Source organism: Amblyomma mixtum, chromosome 7 (assembly GCF_055824585.1).
Source record: "Amblyomma mixtum isolate Tamu chromosome 7, ASM5582458v1, whole genome shotgun sequence".
NCBI classification, from domain to species: Eukaryota; Metazoa; Arthropoda; class Arachnida; order Ixodida; family Ixodidae; genus Amblyomma; species Amblyomma mixtum.
In genome coordinates, this window is record NC_143018.1 from 65,343,446 (window position 1) to 65,367,200 (window position 23,755).

The 23,755-nt window shown below is 47.0% G+C and overlaps 1 protein-coding gene across 1 annotated transcript; it reads left to right on the forward strand.

Moving 5' to 3' along the window:
• Positions 1-314: 314 nt before the first annotated feature.
• LOC149336338 (endothelin-converting enzyme 2-like) lies at positions 315-19,058 on the forward strand. Its single transcript, XM_089554700.1, has 9 exons — positions 315-346; positions 3,949-4,083; positions 7,167-7,502; positions 9,119-9,370; positions 12,175-12,399; positions 14,118-14,276; positions 15,985-16,470; positions 17,290-17,493; positions 17,936-19,058. Exons 2-9 carry the CDS (start codon positions 4,015-4,017, stop codon positions 18,104-18,106), a joined length of 1,902 nt encoding a protein of 633 aa, XP_089410826.1. The 5' UTR covers positions 315-346; positions 3,949-4,014; the 3' UTR covers positions 18,107-19,058.
• The last annotated feature ends 4,697 nt before the right edge of the window (positions 19,059-23,755 follow it).

The following is a 23,755-nucleotide window of genomic DNA, read 5'->3' on the forward strand; positions in this document are numbered from 1 at the left end:
AGAGACGCCGCTCTGGGTGGGTGCGGAATAATTTCAATCACCTGGGTACCTTTAGCGTGTCCTGACATCGCACAGCGCATTTGCATTTCGCCTCCATCATAATACGGACGCCGCGGCCAGATAACAGAACCGTTGCCCCAGCTACATTCTCTTGTGTTGTGTTGTGTTGTGTTGTGTTGTGTTGTGTTGTGTTGGGCTTGATGGCTGTATTTTCTACAACCAGGTACAAACATGAGTGTCTCGCAGGCAGCGCTCCCCAAAGGCATGGCCACGCCTGGATCAAACATCCTCAGGACCATCGTGCGGGGGCCGGCGAAATCCGAACACTCGAAAAAGGAGCCTAAAGGTGAGCCCACTCGTACATGTGCTTGAGGCACGTACACAGAGACACGCTGCAAAGCTACCACAGCTACCAAGCACGGAATACTTTTCGTGCATAAGTGAGCCTTTTCCTTCAGCCCGTGCTTCACCCGAGTTAGATCTACACTTCTTTACTGCCTCACATTAGACTTCAACTGTGGGAGGTGCGAACGACGTTAGAACACTAAAAATGATAGACTTTTTTTCATAAAGTACGCTGCCTTAGGGCAGCATGTTGAAAATTATAAACCGCTCGAGTTAGCTTGTCATATTCTTTAGTGATTTCTTCAATTTGTAGAGGGGAATGCTTGAGGAATAGGCAACACTGTTTCAGGCCTGAAAGCCAAACATGAATAAGTAAAATATCGTTAAGAAAGATGACTGCAAAAAACATTTATTTATGCACTAATACCCGCGTAGTGTAATTTAATGTGGAAATACCAAACAGCATATACGCAAGTCAGCATCATGTTTTTTGTGTGCGCCTACAGCTTTCTGGCCATCAATTGCAGATCCTAAGAGCGGCCACAATTTCACAGGAATTTTCGAGTGTTCCGCGTAGTCGGTGGTTGTACGGCATCAGCACTGGTGTCCAAACGAATGCGCGCCATCATCTTCGAGAGTTCTTACGACCGACGTAATGGTTTCGCCCCGTCACCATGTACGGTACAAGGATAGTATTCCCCATATTTTAAAGCACTACAGTGCCTGATAAGATATTGACATTATTTGCTCATTTGTCACCTCACGAAATGTGCCCTCCAGCAAATGCCGGCCACGAGTGCAACTTGCGTGTGGAATCGGTATGACTGTAAGGTCGTAACTTTTGTTGTCGTAGTTGACCAGCACAAGTTAAGAGTGACCGGAGGTTACAGATGCAAAGGCATGCTTCGTCGGCAGCGCATATCCACCTTCTCAAATATCTCCATCGCTAGAGGACCGAATTGGGCGGTGGCTTTTCTCCGCTTAATGTCTTCTGTCTTTCCTGTGGGTCGTTATACATGAACCTGAGCACATATATCATTAAGGCTACATATATGAGCCTGTCGACATTACTTAGCCCGGCTATTGTATACATGAAAATGGCCACATTTGCCCTTCTGAGTGCAGAATTTCACTGGGCTGAATGCAATCTAGAGTTAAACCAGCTCGAAAAGCACGAACACCGAGGGAAGACAGACAGAGGGGTGCAGCGTGGTGCATTGGGAACAAGCCCAGTTCGCCGTCCTTACTGCTGAATACAAAAGGGATTAGGCTCAGAGGATTCATTATATTCATGAACCTGAAGTGCTGTGCAGCTTGCTGCACTAAAAGCAGCGTCCCTACTTTCCCATTCAGTGAACGCAGCGCCGAGTCCAGCCAAGCATAATGGACGCAGCTCGCCACCAGAGGCGCCCTCTGTCCGCCCAGCACCCACCCCGTCGTCAACCATGAGGGCCTTCGAGGGGATCGCATCGCTATTCGGGTTTCGGTCAAAGGCACGTGTGCGCACGTAGTGAACAAATGAGTACACGTAGTACGTGATGAACGTTAGGGACAAATTTAATTTTGAGCTGCTCTAGTATAGGCGATAAAGGGGCAATTTTGAATTCACTGCTTACATCTCCATCAGCGAGGCCGATCGAACATCGTACATAAGCGAAATCACTCGGCCAAACCGGCGGTATGGAGACAGGCAGGTCGTCCGACGACGGCCTAATACTTCCTGTTAGCACTCTTGACCACGAGGTGGCCGCAGCGACTAAGACGCCATACTCTCCTCGAACAGGTTATACATTCGCGGGAGGATCTTCCACGGGGTCATCTTAGCGGCATTCGTCGCCGAGTTCAGCAGTTACACAGAGCAACGGCTGAAGCTACTAAATAAGCCATTTAGAGTCATCAAGTAGGTTTGCGTGTTGTGGAGATGCGGCCTAATCATTCAAAGTTGGCGCGTTTGTTTACCTAAAGGGTTTCGCCCCGTGGTGGGACACGGGCGATCTTTTTGTGTGCGCCCCTAACATCTGGATGATGTAAATAAAAGAATTTGATTGATTGATTGATTGATTGATTGATTGATTGATTGATTGATTGATTGATTGATTGATTGATTGATTGATTGATTGATTGATTGATTGATTGATTGATTGATTGATTGATTGATTGATTGATTGATTGATTGATTGATTGATACCGACAAAATTGGTTATGGATTCCCCATTGTTAAGCCTTGTCGATGGACGACGCATCTACCTGTCGCCGTGGCTAGACCATACAGCTACCCGTGGAAATGCTGTTTAGTTAGACGTTCTAGATTTGGAACTGTGCAAAACACAATTTGTAGGTTTGCATGTCACCTTGTAGTTTTCATGCAAAATTTTGTTTGCTGTTGGCACTTTTTTGAAGAAAGCTGTGCTAGCCTCGTGGTTTGTAAGCTATACCTGGTGGTCTTGCAAAACTTTTTTGCGTTAGCTCTGTGACTATGACGTTGGCGCGCCGAACACAAGCACTCTGAGGATGCATTTCTATTGAGTACAAGTGTTGACGCCCCTTTGTGGTAAAATCTGCTCCTCAATATTAATCTGAAGACCTTGCCCATAATGTGCTTCATACACCCTCAAAACAGTCGGAGCACGAAAATGCACGTTATTCTTCAATTGATTTTTTTACAGCCTTCAACTCGCATCCCACTAACACAGACACGAAACAGAACAACAACAAATCCCATCTAGCAAGGCTCCAAAAGCTGTACGATGCAATTTATTCGCAGGCGCGTTAATTTGCGCAAATGGCACGTATTAGGATTCGCAATTTTAGCCCGTTTCCGTTGCCTGGAAGTGCTTGTCTTGCGAGGTTTACCGCGGTAAAGTCGAATGCCTTCCCTTAAATCTCCCGTGCTTGTTTTTATTCATTTTCGTGCTGTGGACACTCTCGTCGAACAACTGTTGTGTAATCCCTCTGCACAGCAATATCTACGCACCAAATTATGTTGTTCTTACGACGGTTATAGATAAGCAAAGCATTAAGAGGTTTCGACCTGTCACTTTAAGCCACCATGAACCATATCGCGACACCGAAATCTCGACAAACTTGATTCTCAGGTTTAAATGTTGGCATGCACCGCTATCACCTCTATGGCAAAAATGTGTATTTTTTTCTTTATGAGATGAAGACATATCAGCCGATTCTCACTCTCTTAAAGCTGCTATAGCCGGCGCAACTATCAGCTGATTCACGCTTTAGCCTTCCAGTTAACAGCCGAATTCAAGTGTGCTCAGCTCGCAGCATTCCTTTCAAAACTCCGGGACACACTCGCCAAAGAAAATGTTTGAGGTTGGTATTTAAGCACCGAGTACAGAGGAACAAAAAATGAGGCATGTTAATTAAAATTGCCAACAATAAAGCTAAATATTTTAAAAAAGAAAACTCAGCGTCACCTAACTTTTGACGTCACATTTTAATATTTGTGGAAAAAAGCTCGAAACAGACGTCATGCGCCATTGCTGGCATAAGGCCTCTATGTCCGCTGCGGCGGAAATGGACGAGCTAAAGGACAAAGATGCGGATACCAGCTGTCGTGTAAAGCTGTCCGAAATACTTTTCGCGCAGGGAGCTTCTCAGGTTCCTACGCCGCAAGCGCAGTGTGCCGCCAAGGAGGAGGACGTCTCGGTGTGCATGCTTCCCGAGGAAGAAGTGAGAGAAGCCCAGGCCCTGTGGCAGACCACCTGCAAGCTTCAAGACATGGTGAGGAATACCCAGTCGGGATGGGATTAAGTGGTGTCGTTTCTAGCGCTCCGTTGCTCATTTGCGAGTGGACCTGGCAGCCAATCGATCTACCAGTAAGCCCATACGAATGAAACACAGCAACGAAAGTTCACTTCAGTACACTAGTTAAAAGCGCTAAACACTCTGAACACGAATAAGCCTGTATGGCAGTAAGAAGAGAGTGAGCTGTCCTCCAGCACAGTCTCTTTTAAGGGCAGCGTGACTGCCCGAGTTCCGGAGCTTTTTCAATTGCTTAATATACGGAATGCTCACTCTTGGCAAAGGAGGCAAATTCCCACTGCAAACCGTACCAACCTGATGCAGTGAGCAATGGGAGGAGGTTTGTAAACTCGGCACCGGGGGTCCTGAGTTTAGCCAATACAGAAGACTGAAACGACGGTTAAAATATTCATAACTGACTTCGCTTTTTTTTTAAGAGGAAATTTCTTTCCTTTCCAACCATAAGTATTCCATGTGTTTAGTAATGGAAGTCTACTTCAAGGCATGGGGAGAACACCCTTCCCCTAAAAGGTAGTGCGTTAGAGGACAGCTGATTCCATTTTCACTCCTTTCGTGTTTAGAGATGTATAGCAACGCGGCAATGTAATCACGTATTGTTTTACACTTAAATTTATTCCCGGATAACTTGCTGTTCATACAGAAGGCACGGAAAAAATTAGGAGACACTTCGGCGACTAAAGTGGTGCAAGGCGAAAGCCTGAGTACAGCATTTTGTCACGAATGTGGTTGTGAATGATGATTCGAGTAAAGTGCCGCCAGAGAATGACGCGTCCATTGGCTGTCTGCTTGTGTCACTGATGGTTGGTTAAGATATTAAGCTTGGCCTGTAATAGTGGAACTCGACAGCGTCTTGCAACGCTGCCAGGGAGTCCACAGAACGCCATATCCCATTCGGCTCTACGCGTTGCTCGACGGTAAATTTCTTTTTGAGGAAAAGAAATGTATCTCTCTTGCATATCTCGGTTGGCACCTGAACCTCGCTGCAAGGGAAGGGAGGAAGGTGGTGGTGAACGAAGACACCATATCCACTACACGCGGCTTTGTTCATTCCAAACCATCGAGCTGTGATCTGTGATACGAGCCCGGAGCGTACCCCGAAGGCTGGCTTCCGTGTTCTTGCATTGGCTTTCGAAAGGTAGGCTAATTTGCTCACTAATAGGTAGACTAGAGGCGTTTACAGATTTTGCGCGCGCGCACGACTTGCCCAGGTGTCCATAGAAGTTGTCAAGGCACGAAGTCAGTCATAAAACCCGATTTTCTCCTTGCCCGGAATATAAAGTTTACACTGAGTGGTCCATTGTAAAGATAGCGCACGAAAGTGCGCAGCACGACATTCATTTAGTGTCGACATGCTTAAGCCACAAACAAAAAAAAAAACGCTATTTCGCTCCTTTGCGACCTGAAAATTGTCTGCTCACTACTGCGCTTGAAAGCACAACCTGCGTCTTGTGAGACGGCCTCCGCACAGTCCTAAAAGCTCGTGTGAAAAATTGCACTGGAGATGTTAAAGGTGAAGCATAAATGTAGGCGAGGGAACAAACGCGGGTTAATGACATCCTAGGCGAAATCGAGGGGAAGAAATAGGCTTGTGCAAGGCATGTAATGCGAAGGCTAGATAACCGCTGGCCGTTAAAGGTACACTGAAAAGGATTCTGAGCCCGTCTTTTTACCGCGAGAACTCGATCTGCAAGGTCCGAGCATTCAAAGAACCTTCGAATTATTGTCAAGTGTGGTTGATTTTTTATTAAATCGAATTAAACGTCCCGGCTCCCGCCTTTTTCCTTAATTCACCTTCGAAAAGGGATTGGCCGCTAGGGGGCCGAGTAGTAAAGACGCACTTTAACCCAGGCTCAGGTGGCCTTGGATCGGGGATTCACGAAGGATCGCATGCACTCATTCAGTGAGCTGACCCAGGCATACAGAGCCTCACGCCATCTCTACCCCCCACCCCACCCCTCCCTAGATAACAAACACGCAACACTCTGGCGCAGACTACAGACACACACTCACCCCTTACCCTAGCCCCCTATCATCCCTCCTTCCCCTCTCCTTCTTCCGCCCTATGCCCAGAACCCTTCGCCTCTTCCCTCCACATCATTTCCCTCTGCCCGGCAGACCCTCCCCCGCGGGACCTAGAGAACCTCAAGACCTGGGAGGACTGGGAGACCCTGCTGCGCTCGGAGGACCCGGCCGTGCAGACCATCTCCACCGGCCGGGCTGCCAGTGTTATTGAACTTAGGAATGCAAACACTTCAGTGCAGTGGGGTTGTGCGGGGACCCTGGAGCGTGCCCCGAATTCAATTTGAAATAGTTTCTCTCTCTCTTCGAAAAGACGGAGTCAGCCAAAGCGCGGAGGGCCTTTCATCAAGCAAGCAACTAACCAGAGTGCAAAAAGAGTGTGACTTGCTCCATAAAATAGACAGGAACGTGCATTTGGTCGCGTTGTCTTACAGTGCTCGGCATATTTTTACACCCTTTGTTTGAAAATGCTTGTAAAACCATTGCAAAAGTTAACAGGGACGCCCTCTATACCCTCCACTGGACGACATCAGTCAGGCGTCAGTTTTCCCGACAGTATTCGTACGAAAAGTATGACGCAACTGTTTGGCCTACAGCGTTGCGCTTGATGTCATACAATTTTAGTTGAATGTAGCTTACATGTGCTAGTCTATTTGGAGACTAGCTGAGGAGCGGGATTCGAAGACGACATATGCACCCTCAATGGTATGTCTTCTCAAACACTGCGTTATCCCTTTAAGGCGCGGTTTGGTGTTCACCGAGATATGAGACAGTTACTACGCCTCTTCCTTTCCTGAAAAAACTAATTTTCATATCAAAATTGTGATGAAGCCGTTCGTCGTACAGAGTTTCGTGTGATATCATACGGACGCGCGTGTGCTTGGGGAGGAGGGCAGGGTGTGTGTGTGAGTGGGTGTCAATGCACCCAAGTACATTTATGTTTTCGCATTCCCACACGCAAACAGTCTTAAAAAGTGTGTCTGCCGAGTTTTTGCAGCGTATATTGTGTGCCGTCACCGCAGATTGGACAGACCAATATGTCCCATCATGGATGGCAGTCGTACGTGAAGACGCATGGCACGAAGCTGTCGCTCGCGGTCGCCGCGGGTCTGTTTGCGGCGTTTATGTTGCTGCTGGCCCTGTTGGCTCGTCGTCGCGATGTCTCTGCGACAGCGCAGAAGATCTGCAGAACCGAGGACTGCGTCATCCACGAACGCCTCCTGCGGCAACACGTCAACACCAGCGTGGACCCGTGCCAGGACTTCAGTGCTTACGCATGCTCGGCATGGAGCCCGTCCAAAGAGTTTGTGAGCTACGCCGCGGCCACCACGAGCGACGCGATCGAAGCGTGGTTCAAGGCACGTGCATGAACAGAGCCTCTTATCTCTCTGAAGCGCATACTTGTCAACTTATATAACTTTTGTCAACTTTTTCTGAGTATTTTTTGTCAGCTACAGTGTGTCACCATTTCAAAGCCATTATCGTCTTGATAATAAATTTCAATGACCGTTTTTGACAGCGGACAAAATAAACGTTTTTTAAACATCCGCAACTAGAGGCTCAAAGATTATTCGCCCTTGCGCGGACAAATGTTACGCATGATGCTACTCAGCAGCAAAAATCTACTGCACGAATGATTCCCGGACGCGGTCCTATATAATAGCAACTCCATCAAAAATCCAACTGCGAAGACAGCAATGCTACATCGCACTGATCTCTCAGTGTAGCCGCTTAAACAGCACGTTCTTCTCTCCTCTTAAACTATTTTTCACTTCTGCTAATGAAGCCTGACTACTAAAAAGTCGGAGAACTTATTTACATCTATGTACCATTGCGCAAAAACAACTCCTTCTTGGTCGGTGCCCGATCGGTCGACACGGTCCCCGTTTCAGTTCTCTCTTGTCTCCCTCCGTTGACCACCTCTCGTTGTAGATTTCTTTTTCTCGGGTTCCACCACTTTAAACAGGACTGCGCCTGTATGGAAGCAAAAAGGGAATAAGCTGTCCTCTAACGAGTGCGCTAGAGGACAACTTAGTCTCTTTTTTACCCCTTTCTGATTAGAGTATCCTTGCCCACAGATTCTTTCAATGTCGCCAGTCCTGGCGACGGCAGCGAGTGCCTGCGATGTACTTGGGAAGCCCCAGCCGTAAAGACCTCCTTCACTTGCAGACAGGCTGGCCCCACTGGGAATGGCTGCGAGAGGATCAGTGCCCCTTTCAAAACCGTCGCGCCTTCGCGCTGAAAGCGTCTCTGTAGTCCCCAAGCCATCTGTCCGGCGCCAGCTTGCCAACCCACTCGCCATTTAGAGCTGTTCTGCGACACGTAGCGGCTGTGACACTTTGCCTGCGCGTGAGCGCACGCTTATGCACACGCACGCCCACGCACGCGGACACACGCGGACACACGCGGACACACGCGCACATACGCGCACACACGCGCACACGCACAGCCACATACACACACACGCACACACGCTCGCACACGCACACGGACACACACTCACACACTCGCACGCGGAGCTCCTTCCATCAGGCTGTTGGCCGTTTTTTTTTTTTTTCAACAGGCACTATGAACTGACGAGAAGATGGTGGGTGCAGAAAGCATCGGGTTTCATAGGCTTTGCGCAGCCTGAAAAACCATCAGGAAATGTAATAGGGGTTGATTCTGTCTTACGGCTATCTTCTGCTTACAATAATCTCCTCGGCTAGCCGTGCTAATGTTGGTCCTGTTTAATAAAGTGCAGTAAGGCACTCCTGAAGGAAATCTTCATAAAATTCCTAATGCAGCATCATTTGACCAAGTTCTACCGGTTGTTCGTGTGAAGAACGGTCTATATTAACAAGGCGACCTACCACCATCAAGTATAGCGTTGAAGTTTTCAGGGTTATGGGAAGCTGGGTTGTATTAAAAATTAACCGCAGGGCAGGAACGGTGGACCCTAATAGTTGCGTCATTCAGTTTGTTATCGCTGCAGGGCTTCGAGGCGCTCCTGAGCAAAGGATCTGAAGTGAGAGTCGCAGGTAGGAAGGCGCTGGCCATGTACAGAGCCTGCATGGATGCAGAGCTCCTGGGTTCCACAGATGAGGCCGGCATGGCGGACCTCAAGGAGTTCATGCGGGAGCGCCGCATCCCGTGGCCCGGCGAGCCCGATCCCGGAGCGAGTCCACTGGGCATGCTCCTGGACTTGGCCTTCAACTGGCAGACGCCTCTCTGGTTCCATGTACAGGTGGTGTATTCACAAATTATCGCTGTGGCACCATGTGGCGTTTGTGGTTGTGCATGGTATACGGGGACACGAAAAAACAGCACACGACAAAACAGCATACGTCTAAAGAGCGCACAAAAAACAGCACAAGGAAAAAACGGCACAGCGACAAAAAAGTACAGGGAAGAAACAGCACGGCGACAAAATAGTAGAGAGGAAAAACCGCATGCGTCAAAACAGCACGCTAGACAAAACAGCACAGCGAAAAAAACAGCACAATGACAGAAGAGCACAAGAAAAAAACGGCACAACGACAAAACAGCGCAGCCCAGTATGGTGTAGCATGCATAGGCTGCTGCGACGGCCGAGTGCTCCAAGGCATCCGAAGAGTAGCTGTTTTGCGCGTCTCTGATTAGATTTCAACATTTTTTTCTACTTCATACGCTCTGATGCGCGCAAAATCTGGAGAATTGCTTAGGATTCTCTAAATATTTGCTCATGTCGGTAGTTCGTGTCTGACAACCATGGTTCATAGCGCTGAATTACGTTTCACAATCACGTCACTCATGCCAATTAATAGTGCTGCCATCGTGGCCGGGATTCCATCCACTGGTCTTGTGCTCAGGAGCTGAACGCAAAGTCCGCGAGACTATACCGCAGCGTATGGGGCACTTAATAAAGGATAAAGCAAGCGTCTTGAAACACATGGAAATCCGTTTGTCATCTCAAGATTTCATCACTAAGCCGAATAAGTGTAAACTAAATCATAGATCACGCGCTCGCATGTTTGGCCATGTCAAGCATCGAAGTACTCACCCACAAGTTGAGCAGACGTGCGGCAAAGAAATTTGCCGATGTTGAGAAATTTCGATTTCTTTTACTGTTTCGAATCGCTGGGTCTTCCTCGCAATCGTGATTTAAAATTATAGCGAAATATGCAGTACAAATTAAGAAAATGACGTGTTTTATTGTGTGGCGGTCGAAAATTGTAAGCAAATCAAGCCAGCGTTGGGCTCGGCGCTACCAGATTCCCTTGCTTACTGACAACTTAGAATATCCATACCTTCACAGAAGAGAGGCCAGAAGTTCAGTTGGACGCGATAGCACATTTCTCTGATTAAAAGCAAGAGGAAATAATGCGCTAAACGAGGTAAACGAGGGAGTAAACTTTAAGATTCCTTTTCTCACCTTTCAGTTCAGTTCAGTATAACTTCTTTTTGCGCAGTTACTACCAAGAATTTTTTCGGCATTTTGTAACGACTGAGTCCACAGACGTTTAGGACTGCAATAAAACCTTCATTGTTCTATCTACAGATGCATTAGTTTCTGAAAGTTATTTATAGATGAAAAGTTCCTATTTAAACCTGCGTACTGAAGTTTATCATTTATTTCAATGTGTATAGTGCGCCTAAAAAAGGAGACGATAGTTTTAATGCACAAAAATGTCTGGTGAAGACGCTGTTATATAAAAAAAGTGTGTTCTCTCTTCCTAATGATTTATCGTCATGGGAGCGACTTCACAAGTGTGTTAGTCGCCACTGCTCAGTAACTGCAAGTCTAAATACAAGAGCTAGCCAAAAATATCATGGAGTTCAGAAATGAGCATAAAATTTGCAAAAGTTACAAGCGCCCATATGCTGCAGGTGTGGCAGAGTCATAGCGGCGACCGCAATACGCTGATGCTTCGCTCGGGCAACTTCATGATGTTCTGGTCTAACTACCACGAGACCCTGATAACCGAGCAGGTCTACTACAACTACTACATCAGTTACTTCCACGCCTTTGCTGGCGTTAAGGAGCTGAAGCCGTCCACAGAAGAAGTCGCCAAAACAGCGGCAATGCAATCGGATGTCCTCAGCCGGTTCATGGAGCTGCTGATTCGGAAGAACAAGGCAGGTAATTTGCACACATTGATGAACACAAGTGAATGAGAAGGAAAGGTAAACAAAAATGGCACGAACCCTTAACCCTCTAACCAGCCGATAATCAAAATGACAGAAAATAATTTGGTACAGGCACGTCTCATCGGCTCTTAGTTTTCGATTGAAAGCATATTTCAATACCTATCAAGGCATAAAGAGCGAACTATCTCGGCTGATTGCTTAACTTCTTGAGAAGATAAAGCTAGGCAAGCATGCACTTGCATAGGCAGCGATTCATTTCCTTTCAGAAACACTGCGTAAAGCCTCTTTTCGATGCTGGCTAGTACGGTCACTTGCGTAATGGCTCGTTTTGCATGGAGGGTATCCGGCCAGGGCAGTCATTTATGCGGTGTAAAAAGCTGTTTCCAACTCTGGTTATTTTCTCTAATGCCTCATCGTTGTCGACAGAAGGTTGACAGCAGAGGTGTCACGCTTTTTCTAGTCAGACCAGAAAAAAAAAATTTTGTGCACAATGGGATTCGAACCACCGTCCCTTCGTTCCACAGCCGAGCGGGAAAATGGCTACGCTACTTCCTGCCAACACACATACAGTTCTCCTTGTCTAGGACGCTGTTTACACAAAGGCGTCGAATCATACGGATGCCTCCCAAACGCCCTCGAGTGTCTACAGCATTTAAGATTCACAAACAATTGCGTACTTAATAAACATCTTAACCACACATCAGTGACACAAGCAGCAACACCGCGCTAAAGGCTTTCGCCTCACCGCACTTTAGGTCAACAAAGTGCCCCCCTGAATATTTATGTCCGCAACTCCGCGCCACAGTTACAAAATAGATAGATATCATAGACACGGCTGCAGCACACCCTGGAGCAAGCGCACAGGTCCAAGCTGAAAGCTCCTGAAGTAATGCTACATTCCGCTGACGGGTCTTTGCGCAGACTCCTGCCGAAATCTCTCTGTCGGAGATCGAGCACCTCACGCCGACCATCAACACTTCCGAGTGGCTGTCCCAGATCGGGTTGCAGTTGGCGTTGTGGCCCGATTTCAAGGCTGGCGACCGCGTCCTGGTCGAGGACACGGCGCTTCTCACAACGGTCGACGAGCTTTTCGCCAAGTACAGCCGACGCGATATAGTGCAGCACATCGCGTGGTTCTTCGTTCAGGTATTAAGACACTCAAAATAAGTCAACAGCGTTCCAAAGTTTTAGGGATCGTAGGCTTACGTTAAGCCAAAGGACTGATAGGATGAGATAGTCAAACCTGACGCCGACCTGATGGCACATTTGTTTGTTCTTTTTGCAAGAAGTGTTCAATCCGTTTCGCTTACAGGGTGGCGAATAATTTTTAAGTGGTGAGATCGAAATAAGTTGCGATGACAGGAAAGCCTTTAGTATTCTTTTAGCCTGCAGCAAAGTACTCTATGGCGTCGTACCTACTATTCGGAGGTCGTGGGTTCGTATCCGACCGACGGCATGTGGTTGTTTTTTCTTCAGCTTTGTAATCAATTATGTTTAAATATTTACGCTATTAATCCACAAATTAAAGTAAAACCCAAAAAGGAACATCCCCTGTGATCTTTGGTTGCGGTTATTGTTGGCTTCCGCCATCTACTATAAGCAGGTACTTTTCCTACGTAAAACACGTTGCGGGGCTAGTTGGTTATGCATTTTCTTTCGTTCAAATTTAAGCAGCGCTAACTTTTAGGACGAATACACAGAGGACATGACAGGACGGGCGCTGACTCCAACTATGTTTATTGAACACGTTTTCCGTAGAACATAAGAAAAGACGACCGTGAGCGCATGCGCATCTGCGACAGATCACAAAAGCAAAGGCCAAGATGACAAAGATGACAGCAAAGGTAGATTAATGAGGGCGGCACGCATTTCGTCCCTTATTTTTAAGCAATCTGAATTCGCTGACATGCAGGGAGACAGAAGTGGTGCTGACACACATGTCGCCTTTTGGCTTGATGAAAAATGCTTCGGATAATTCCCGAGCTAATCTATCTTTGCTCCTGGCTAGAATTTTGATTTTGTCAAGCCGTGGCTCACAGTTCTGATCGTTTAGGTCCTTGCAAGAACGGCAATGGGCGGGTAGATTCAGGCATGAGTCTGATGCGTTTCCCAAACTTCGTTCATGTTCCCTGGCACGTTCGTTAACACAACGTCCTGTCTGGGAATTCAGATTGCTTGAAAATAAGGGACGAAATGCGTACTGCTCACCTTAATCTACCTTTGCTGTCATCTTTGAAGAGAGAGAAAAAAAAAAAGTGACCTCACTTTACCCTTGCCCCCCGTCCCGTTTTCTTGGCCTTTCCTTTTGTGGTCTGTCGCAGATGCGCATGCGCTCACGGTCGTCTTTTCTTGTATGCCCTACGAAAAACGTGTTCAATAAACATAGTTGGAGTCAGCGCCCGTCTTGTCATATCCTCTGTGTATTCGTCCTAAAAGTTAGCGCTGCTTAAATTTGAACGAAAGAAAAAAAAACTTTTCCTACCTCCTTGTAAAAAAATTAAGGGTGAAAGTTTCTCCTCACCCCCATGTCAGTCCCGACATCTCGGTATTTGATCGTTCTCTCTGAATATAAAAGAATATGCCACAGGCGCGCGCATCGTATCCAGTGAAAAGAGCTCCACTGATGAGCTCGGCTTCATATGGGAGGGAAAATGCCAATGTCACATTACATGAATTCCTCATTAAGACCTCTTGTCGCGAATATCCAATGGCAACCGGCAATGTCAATTTGCAATGTGACACCGTCATTTTATTGTGGACGACAACGACGATATATCGGGTATCTGGAGGGCCTCAACAGCTGATGCGCTAAACAAATCGCGAGACAGAAAAGTTGGAGCCACAGAACCGGTTTTGTGCCGCAGGTGTTCGCCCCGCTTGGAAGCATCGAACTGCTAAAGAACAAGTTCGGCGAATTCGAACGCGGCGTCAGCAATCGGCCGGTCTTCTGCGCCACCGAAGTGGAGGCATCCTATGGCGTGCTGATCAGGTTGCTCTTCGTGGAAGCGCTCCTGACGAGAAAGGTTGGGGCGATGGTATTTCATCCTAGAGCCTAACTGTTTAACCAGCACAAACAGTATTAAGGTTTATTTGGATATTTCTGCTGCTGAGTCGCTAAGTGGAATGGTAGACTAGTGATTAGTTGTTACCTAAAGCACCTGTGATTAGCCGTAGTCTTACTGGCTAAAGGAATTGGATCTGCGAATAGCTCGGGTGACAGTGAGGGCTAGTTTACGCTCCAAGCAAGGCCTCACTCGTAAACTCGCCGCGGTGCAGCCTACTTTATGCAGTAGAGCACTTGCAAGAGAGGAGGGTGGTTTTACCTATATTGTTCCTTTAAAACCAATTTATGGGGGACGCGGGAACAACTTGTCAACATAACATGACCGCTGCGGAACTCACCCAGTGCACGTGTGCAGTTCAGCTTGTTCTAGAAGCATTTTGTTCACAAGGTAGATGCAGGTGGCGGAATAAAGTGTTCCATCAGTCATTCACCACATTAAGAACATTTTGTGCCAAATTGAAACGGGTTATTTGAGCTATCTTGCGCCAATGTTTAAAAATTGGCAACATGCACTAAAGATTCGAGGAGGGCACGGCTGTTCGTGGTTGCTTCGACAAAGGTAGCATATTTTCTTGGGCGTTTGATACTCGTATTAATAATGATAAGGAGACAAATTTCTATTATTAAACCTAGCAGAAAATTTTGAATGCGTACATCTCTCGGGATATTGAAAAGTTTTTAATGTCGATTTCATCAAAGGTACTCCAGCGTGCGTCCTTGTTATAATCGTGAAAGCAATGCCGCCAGATGCCTCGCCACGCTTTAGTGACGCATGCATACTCTTTTTTCTCTCTGGAAGCTTACCTTGGCAATAATAGTATCCTTTATCATTCATTCAGGATGCAAATATGAAGAGTAACTTTGAGCAATAACAAATGGCTTAGTTGCATCTATCTGGCGTTTTCTTGAACAACTGTCTTACCGTTTCACTACTAGATGTAATAGATTCGTTTCGTTTATGGAGGTTTAACGCCCCGAAGCGGCTCAGGCTATGAGAGACGCCGCAGTGACGGTCTCCGGAAATTTCGACCACCTGGGGTTTTTTAACGTGCACTGACATCGCACAGTACAAGACCCTCCAGAATTTCTCCTCCAACGAAATAGGACCGCCGCGGCTGGGATCGAACCCGCGTCTTTCGGGTCAGCAGCCGAACACCATAACCACTCAGCCACCGCGGTGGCGCTAGTTGTAGTAGGGCGCACGTCTTTAATCTCTCTAAATGACAAGACACTAACTTTTATTTTAGCGTATGCATGGTCTGTTACAATCTGCTGTGCAAACAAATGGTCACAACAGACACTAGCTTGGGCATGTTGGTTATTCATTTGTGACGGAACAGCGCAAAACACAGGGACAAGAGACAAGCGCTTGTCTCTTGTACCTGTGTTTTGCGCTGTTCCGTCACAAACACAACAGACGCCAACCATTTTCTGTTCTCCCCACTAAGTGGTATTGTGAGAATTTTGAATGTCTGTTCGAAGGCTAGAATTTTTAGAGAAGGCAGGAGGTCAAGCTCATGTTCTGCGATTTCTTTTTTTTTTTGCAATGCTCCTCTGTTGACATGACAAAAAATGAAGTTACTATTCTTATTGTGCTTTTACGTACTCTTCAGTTACTTTAGGAGCAATAATTCCAGAATATTTTCATACATCGGCAAATTTTCAAGGCTCGCTCGCTCGTGGACCGCACTCTGGAAGACATCACAGAGTCGGCCAGGGAAAGGTTCGCCACGCTCTCCTGGGGAAGCAATTCGTCCAGCTCCAACGCTTCCGCCGCCGCCAAGAGCAAGCTGGACAAGCTTCGCATGTCCCTGTGGCCGCCCGACCCTCTGCTGCAGTGGCGTGCCTTAAGCGAGATGTACAGCATCTTCCTTCCTGGCCAAGAGTCGCTCGCCCGCTACTGGGTGCACGGACACGAGCGCCTGAGGCAACTCTCGGAGCATCCGCAATACGCTCAAGCGCTGGCGCAGAGGGCAAACTTCCTGATGCCATTGATCCGCTACGACTACCTGCTCAACATTGTCTCCGTGTCCGTGGCGGCGCTCGAAAGGCCACTGTTCTACGCCTACGGCACGCCCGCCATGACGCACGGTGGCCTGGGATTCACATTCGCGAAGGAGCTGGTCAAGGCCGTGGACAGCACGGGGCTCATGGTGAGCGGGACAAAGCACAGGTTTCACATATCGGTGATAATGGCCGAAGAGAAGCGGAATGAGCTTATGATGAATATTTACTGAGATTCTCGGAGATAACTGTCAGAAGATAGGTGGTGGTTTCGGCTGAAATGTTTGTAATTGAAGGAACGCCCCACACAAAGGTTGACGCTATACTGAACACTGTACAGCACAAAATGAAAAAAAAAGATAGACACGTAGCAAACAAGACTAAAGGAGAAAGTCCAGTTGATAAGGTAGCTAAGTCCCTGTGGAAGTACAAAAAGCAGTCCACGCTTTGCGCCTTCCTCTTTTGGACGACTTCGGTCCCTCTCTTTCTTGCCGTAGGCTCTCAGTATCATCAGTGTAAGGGGGCTCTATATGTCACCCTCCATACCTATGTTGCGAAGTACACCTGTGTCATCATCTGTTCGAAAAACACACTTATCCGCAGATATCAGCATAGAAAATTTTTACGCATCCTGAATGACTTCTTGGCCATTACAAGTCCGCACGGAAGCTGAAAAGGTATCCTCTTCTTAAAAGTCTTCAGACATCTTGGAAATCCATATTTCAGTGCTTCGAGCCAACCTTCTAGGCTCCAGTTCATTGCAAGGCGCTCTCAAATCATGTTGCACGGACGTCCTTATGCTTTACCCTTTATTGAATTGCGCCTTCCATTGTCGAGGGCGCAGCACTCAACATGCTTTTCAGAGGCAGGCTGTTGTAGACGCTTTGCCAAGCTCACTGGTGTTGAAGTGGCTGAAGTAGGGACAGGAAAAACTTTCGACACGCACTCTTCGTCCTCTGTGCCCTCAGGTGGATCCGTCCGGCCACATCGACGATTCGTGGGTGCCGGCCGAGTGGCGCGAGCATACTGCGCAAAGGGCGCGCTGCCTTCCCTCCGGCGACGACATCTTCCCGGAGGTGCCCGCACTGCGCATCGCCCACGGGGCCTTCCTGCAGCGCCGCCGTCGAGAGGCGGGTGGCACGCGAGTCTCAGCGCTCTGGTCCGACGAACAGGTATGCCCTGCTTTCGCCACTGTTAGCGAGATATCAGTGAGTGCAGGACTTCCTCGAGGATTCGCGGCACCACCGCCGGTTTAATTTGTCCTTATTAATGCCAAGTGAAAGGGAAGACAGAGAAGAAGGTGCCGCAGTGGAGACCTGTAGAGTAACTGTGACCTCAGTTTGGTTATTAAACTTCCGCAAACATTGTACAGTATACGGCTGTCTTTTGAAGTCGACTTGCATCAAAACATGGCCGCCCCGGCTGATCTTTAATGGCGGCTCTACTTTCCCAGCAATTGAGCGTACAAAGCACTAACTACACTGAAGGTTCTGAAATTGATAATGATGTCACGACTTATATGAAGTTCCTAGTGACTGGTCGGAAGTGGATCTCGGTGTGGTCTGACCGCACATGTCTGCCTCACTTTGACGAAGATTCCTTTCCCACATGCAGGTGTTCTTCATCACGGTGTGCTTCAGCATGTGCGGCCGCAGGGGATCTACTGGCAGCCTGGGAGGCGACTGCAACAAGGCGGTCAGCAACCTGTCGCCTTTCGCTCTGGCCTTCCGCTGTCCCAAAGGCTCACCCATGAACCCGAAGGAAAAGTGCACCTACTTCGAATGAGCCTCGTCCCTTCACACCGATGTTTAATCTTTTTGTGGACTAGCTGCGCTTAAGTTTTCCGTTTTCTTTGTGAAACCTGTGTGGACGTCTAAAAACAACTTGTGTGCATTTAGCAACGCAAAGGCGCTGATTTCGCCTGTTCCGAGCCTTTTCCTGATCTTCTTAATTGATGCAAAGCTATTAACCTGCTTTATCTGACCGATTGTTTCAGCTTTAAGTTTGCATCTAACCATTATTCTGTTCTTTGTGGAATAACAATCACAATTCCTAAGGCGCTTGAGGGACAAGGCTGCTTCCTGTGAAGGCGATGAGGACCGCTCTTAGTTATTCTTCCTGGACTCTGCTGCTCAGTAGCTGATGCTTTCTGTGTTCTTAGCGGAGCTTTTGGTCTGCGGTACTCAATTTGCCGATAACGCAAAGAGGGCAGTACAGTGTTGTGCAATTTTTCTCGTTGAAAGTACACGCAGTGTTCGTGTTGCAGTGGTTTAGGAAAAACACGTATTATTGAGGAGTACATGACTGAGGCGCCAGAGTTCGTACTTTGGTGTGTTGAATGTAGATCAAGTATGAACCATATCCTTTGATTTGAGAGTTGAGAGGAAATCTGTGCTATTAACGTGTTGTTCTTAATTGTTTCGAAAGGAGGTGATCGGGCACGTTTGTCATCCATGCACAGGGCCCCGAACATCTAACCCTCATTCTCGCGCCATATCGCTTTGTATGTATCTTTCTAAATCTTCTCTAGGAAACTGCAGTTACGTGCAACCCTGGGTCACTCTGTTATCACGTGCATACTGCATACTCCTAGCATTTTTTCGCGTTGATATTGTACTTGTTAATTTTTTTTTCGTCCTTCAATTTTCGTACAGTTGTTACTGTGGGATTATATGTTGCTGTAGTTCAAAAGGGTTGTGTGCTCTTTTCAGCCTGCGCTACCTTGGGCATACGTCGCATTTCGTCCTAGTGTCTTGATTTTTTTCTGGAACTGCTGATTTATTATCCCACTTTTCTTTTGAACGTGTAAATTTCAATAAATCACTACGGGAATTTTCAAGTTCTCTACGTCCCGTAATTTTCCCTAGGCTAGAGTTTGGTACCAAAGAAATGCGACTGCCGTGGTCAGGTTTTGTTTAGTTGCCGACCCTAAGTGGTTTTGCTTTCTTACCTTGCACGTCGGTGCAGGGTAACCAAGTTAAAAGTAATTGCACGTTAAAGAAACCCAGGTGGTTGAAAATTCTGGAGCCCTTCTCTACGGCGTCGCTACGAATGTCCCACTTTGGGACGTTAAACCCCGGGCCATAATCCAAACCAAACTAAATTCGAAGTAATCTATAATTGAAACGTTACAGATTGTTTCCAATGGAAGAACCCCCGGTGCTTATGATACTGTTGCTTCAGGCAAAGTGGAGATGTTGAGCCCAACCATCGTGACTTTCAAAAGCCGAAATACGGCACTTCAGCTACTTCATTGGCGAGGCTACCTGTATTATGTTACGGCAAGATTCGTTATTGGAGGCCTTCCTGGATCGTCGACGGAGCCGAATCTTTTTATTCAAAATTCAATTTTTTTCTTTTACCGTTTATAGTTTTAAGTATGTATTTAGATTTAAAATTTTGCAGTTTTCAATTTTAAATTCTGCACTGGACAGATTTCGGTCTCGAGGAGAGCTAATCCGTCGAAGAGGGGTGGCAGGGGGTGGCAAAACACCCTTTTCCTAAACATTACGGCCAAGAGAGCCGACGAATACTCCCACTCAAAAAGAGGTGAATGCTTGAAGGCACCGGGATCTAACTCGGCCTCTCCCGAATGCCAGCCCTCGACACCTTCATGTGGAAAGCCGTGGAAACGAGGTGGTTCCCGCGGATGGCGGAGCAGAACTGGCGCTGTTAGGTAGGTAGGTAAACTATATTCACCAAAATCAGGGGAATGTTTCTTGAGGCCTGATGGGTGGGGTCCTCATTCCAGGGCTCCACTGGCTTGAGCTGTCAGACAGACCTGCTTTATGAGGGCTCTTTGGTCCTCGACACAATCGCTGGTCAGCATCGCCTCCAACCGCTCGAATGTCCTGTACTGCGTCTGTAAGTTCTTCGGTTTCGCCCCGCTTCCCCACGAACTGTGTAAGAGTGTTGGACGGGCCTGGCACCATGGGCACGTGTCAGCGTATAGTGCTGTGTGTATGTGGTGAAGTTAATGCTGACGAGTTCACTGTGTCAACGCCAACGCTTCTTGTTATCTTGCGGTCAGGGAGAGGTCCGAATTCAGGAGGCGGGTCTCCCGAACAGTATAACAGGGAAAGTTCTGTAGGTGTTCTGAAAGAAGACCATTTAGGATATCTGAGGGCGTATGTTTTGCATGGGACGGAAAAATATGGTCGTAGAGGAAGGCATGGTCAGCCTACCCATCAACAACTCGTTGCAAGATCAGATCGACCTGAAGCGGGCCAAACGGGTTCTGCGTGAACTTGAATTGCGGAAGCTGATACCTTGGCAATTATTAGAGAACACTGGGGGCCGGGTCAAAATACCTGGGAAAAGTACGCACAGTGAGAAGTTGGAAGCGGCAATAAAGATTGGAGATACGGGCTTCCAAGTAAAGGACAGTGTAACTGTTCTTGGGAGCCGGAGGCAGAGCTGTAGGGCACGCCTTTCCAGTAAAGCTGAGGGCTGCAGCTTGTAATTTTCGCTACGAGAGAACAGGGCACAATCAAATTCCATAATCGGTGTGACATAATTGTAGAGAAACAGTAACTTGTCGCGGCACATGCCATATTTTTTATTGCCTACTCGTGTCAACCAGCCCACAGCACGTTCTCTGTTAATGCCAATATTCTTAACATATGCTGCAGTGAGTCAAAACTTGGGTCATAAGTAACACCTAGGTATTTAACCGACTCCACCTGCGGAATAGGGGTAGAGCGGTAGACTAGCGAGATGTAAAAAGGGGTGTGTGGCGGAATACAAGCACGCCACATTTGCTGTCATTAAGAGATAAACTAATTTGGTCCAACCGGACTTCAAGAGCATCTAGGTATGCCAGCAAGGACAGGTCAATCTAGGAATATACTTTGCTGAGGCGAAAAAAGCTATTTCATCTGCGTATACAAAAACTAATATCAGGATGAATGGGGATGTCCCGAACCAGTGTGGTAAAAAGCAACGGTGACAGAACGAATCCTTGCAGCACGCCTCTTGATTGAACATAGGTATGAGAACAGAAGGATCCGTCTATACAGAAGAAAAATCTGTCCTTTAAAAATTCACAAATGCAGGCGCGTAACTGTAATGCGGCGGATATAGCTGAGCAACTTTGTTAAGAAGGACCGTGTGTTTCACGCTGTCATAGGCCTTAGCAACATCAAGTGCCACCAAGGCCGAAACTTCCCTCTTGCGCATTGAGAGTCGGATTCGGATCTCTATATCCACTTGCGCGGACCATATGGAACCCCGACGAAAGCCAATTTGCGCGTAGCTGAGGCCATTAACGTCATCAACATGCAACATTGGAGGCGACCGTGAAACTACTGGACTCTCGCCCTCTCTCTGAGGAAACTCTTCTGGGCGCCAGGACGAGACGTTCTGATTGGTGCCGTGTGACAAAGGCCCTGCTCAGCTTTTTGTGTGAAACAGGCCTGGATACTCGTCTGTGACCGCCTGTGCACGACCTACATGGTTAATGACATGTGTCGGTGTTTGTATTGCTGACACCAGTTTTATGAGTTTTATGTGCGTCTACTCACCGCGATGCGAGTGCCAGCCAGTGTGGTGTGTGTGGTGTGTGTGTGTGTAGACATCACCCGAGAAACTCACTGTATTATGCCATCATCAGCCTTCATTCGCACTTTCCTTTTCCTCCTCTTCCCTTTCCCCTGTGTGGAGTAGCAGGCAGGGGCCATGTTACCACCGGCCGACCTCTCCACCTTTCCCTCATTAAAATTCCTTTCTCTCTCTCTCTTTCGTGAGGGGACTGTGTACTACTCTTTCTATAAACTTAGCTACATTTGAGGTTGACGCAATTAGGCGTATGTTGTCTAATTGAAATCCATTCCCTCCATTTTTCAAAAGAAATATTTTTTTCCAAGTCTTCCAAATGAGTGAATTCCATGTTTTTTTCCAAAGACGCATTTACAACTTTCTCAGTAGTCTTCGTTATCCTCTTCAGCTCTGGCAGCAATATTTTTCAGTACAGTACAAAAGGCTTTATACGTGTCATACGTATTTCATCCTTGGTGAAATATTTAGTTTGTGTAATTTAGGCGCAATTCTTGCATTCAAGACTATAGCGAGTGTCCCTAGTAAAACCCAGCCTCAGGGCATGGTTAGGCGACGCAGGATTCTCGGCACAGGAAACTGCAATCGAATACTTAAATAAATCCTGTCAAATCCAGCTATATGTTTCCAAATTTGTACGATCGGCATTGCGCCTTCTGAGGTGAAGTGGCAACCTGGGCTGCTACGCTCACGGCGGTGAAGGTGAAGTGGCTGACTTATAACATATTGTATGGGCATGAAAGAAAAACCCAGCTATACAAAGAGTCAATAACCCAACAAATGAGGACTGGGAGACCTGGGAACTGGGAATTCGGAAGACCAGCTTTAACTGGTGAACGGGGCAAAAGCGGCGGCAAAAGTCAATGGGCTCCTGGATTGAGAGCCCACCCAACCATTTTATGCGTTAAACGTTTCTCTCTCTCTCTCTCTCTCTCTCTCTTTAGAGCAGTGCACTCTTCCTTCTTTTCGCAGTGGCACTACAGAACCAAAAAAGTATAACATAACAACGGAAAAAAAGGTGTGACAACTGACGTTCCTCATCTCCTGAAAGTATTGCCGTAATGTCTACTCGGAATAAGGCTGACCATCAGGGCAGAATCGAGTGGTAAAATTAGAGTGGCTTTCACCCATTTTATTTCAGTGGAACGAAAGCTTTCTGCTTCAAATCTTCATTAAGTTTTTGTAGTACGCCATCCGCTGCCTATGTTACCCTTATAAAAATAATCTATAGACAGTCTATAGACTTCTTATTGACTCTATTCACTTCCTATAGATATTGCTTTTTGTCTATTCATAGTCTATAGACTGTCTATAGACAAAAGTCTACTAAAAGTGTATGGCCATAAATCTATAGATTATCTATAGACTTTCTATGTCAGTGGTATTTCCTATAGACTTTTGTCTATAGACAGTCTATAAACTTTATAGACAGAAGTCTATAGACACTCTATAGACTGTCTAAAACATGTAGTAAGGGTTGTAGCACCTTCTCAGAGCACAATTATACACACATTGCAGGAAAACCACATCCCCTCCCCATGCCGACACTTTTAGCCAAGTTAGTTCGTTGTTCACGAACGTGGCAAAGAACTGCCTTATCATTCAGTTGTGTCAGAAAGCCCCATTCAACCAGTCTCTGCCACTTAGAATTGAGGCCAACCTCGCACATTCTCAATTGTTCGCTTAACGGGCTGAATCTCATATCAGTGCGCTTCAAGTTACTGAGATGAAGAACCTCCAGACAAAGCCGCTTGGCAATGTAATATTGAGGTATGTGTATTGCAATGCACTGTCTATCACAGTAGATAATGCCGGTATGAACGATTCGACGGGTCACTGCACTGTTAGTTGCTCCCATTTGACAACCGACAACGACTTCTT

Coding starts and splice junctions, on each gene's coding strand:
- LOC149336338 (XM_089554700.1), top strand. CDS start 4,015: ATGCTTCCCGAGGAAGAAGTGAGAGAAGCCCAGGCCCTGTGGCAGACC. Junction 4,084..7,166: donor CCTGCAAGCTTCAAGACATG/GTGAGGAATACC, acceptor CCGTCACCGCAG/ATTGGACAGACCAATATGTC. Junction 12,400..14,117: donor TCGCGTGGTTCTTCGTTCAG/GTATTAAGACAC, acceptor TTTGTGCCGCAG/GTGTTCGCCCCGCTTGGAAG.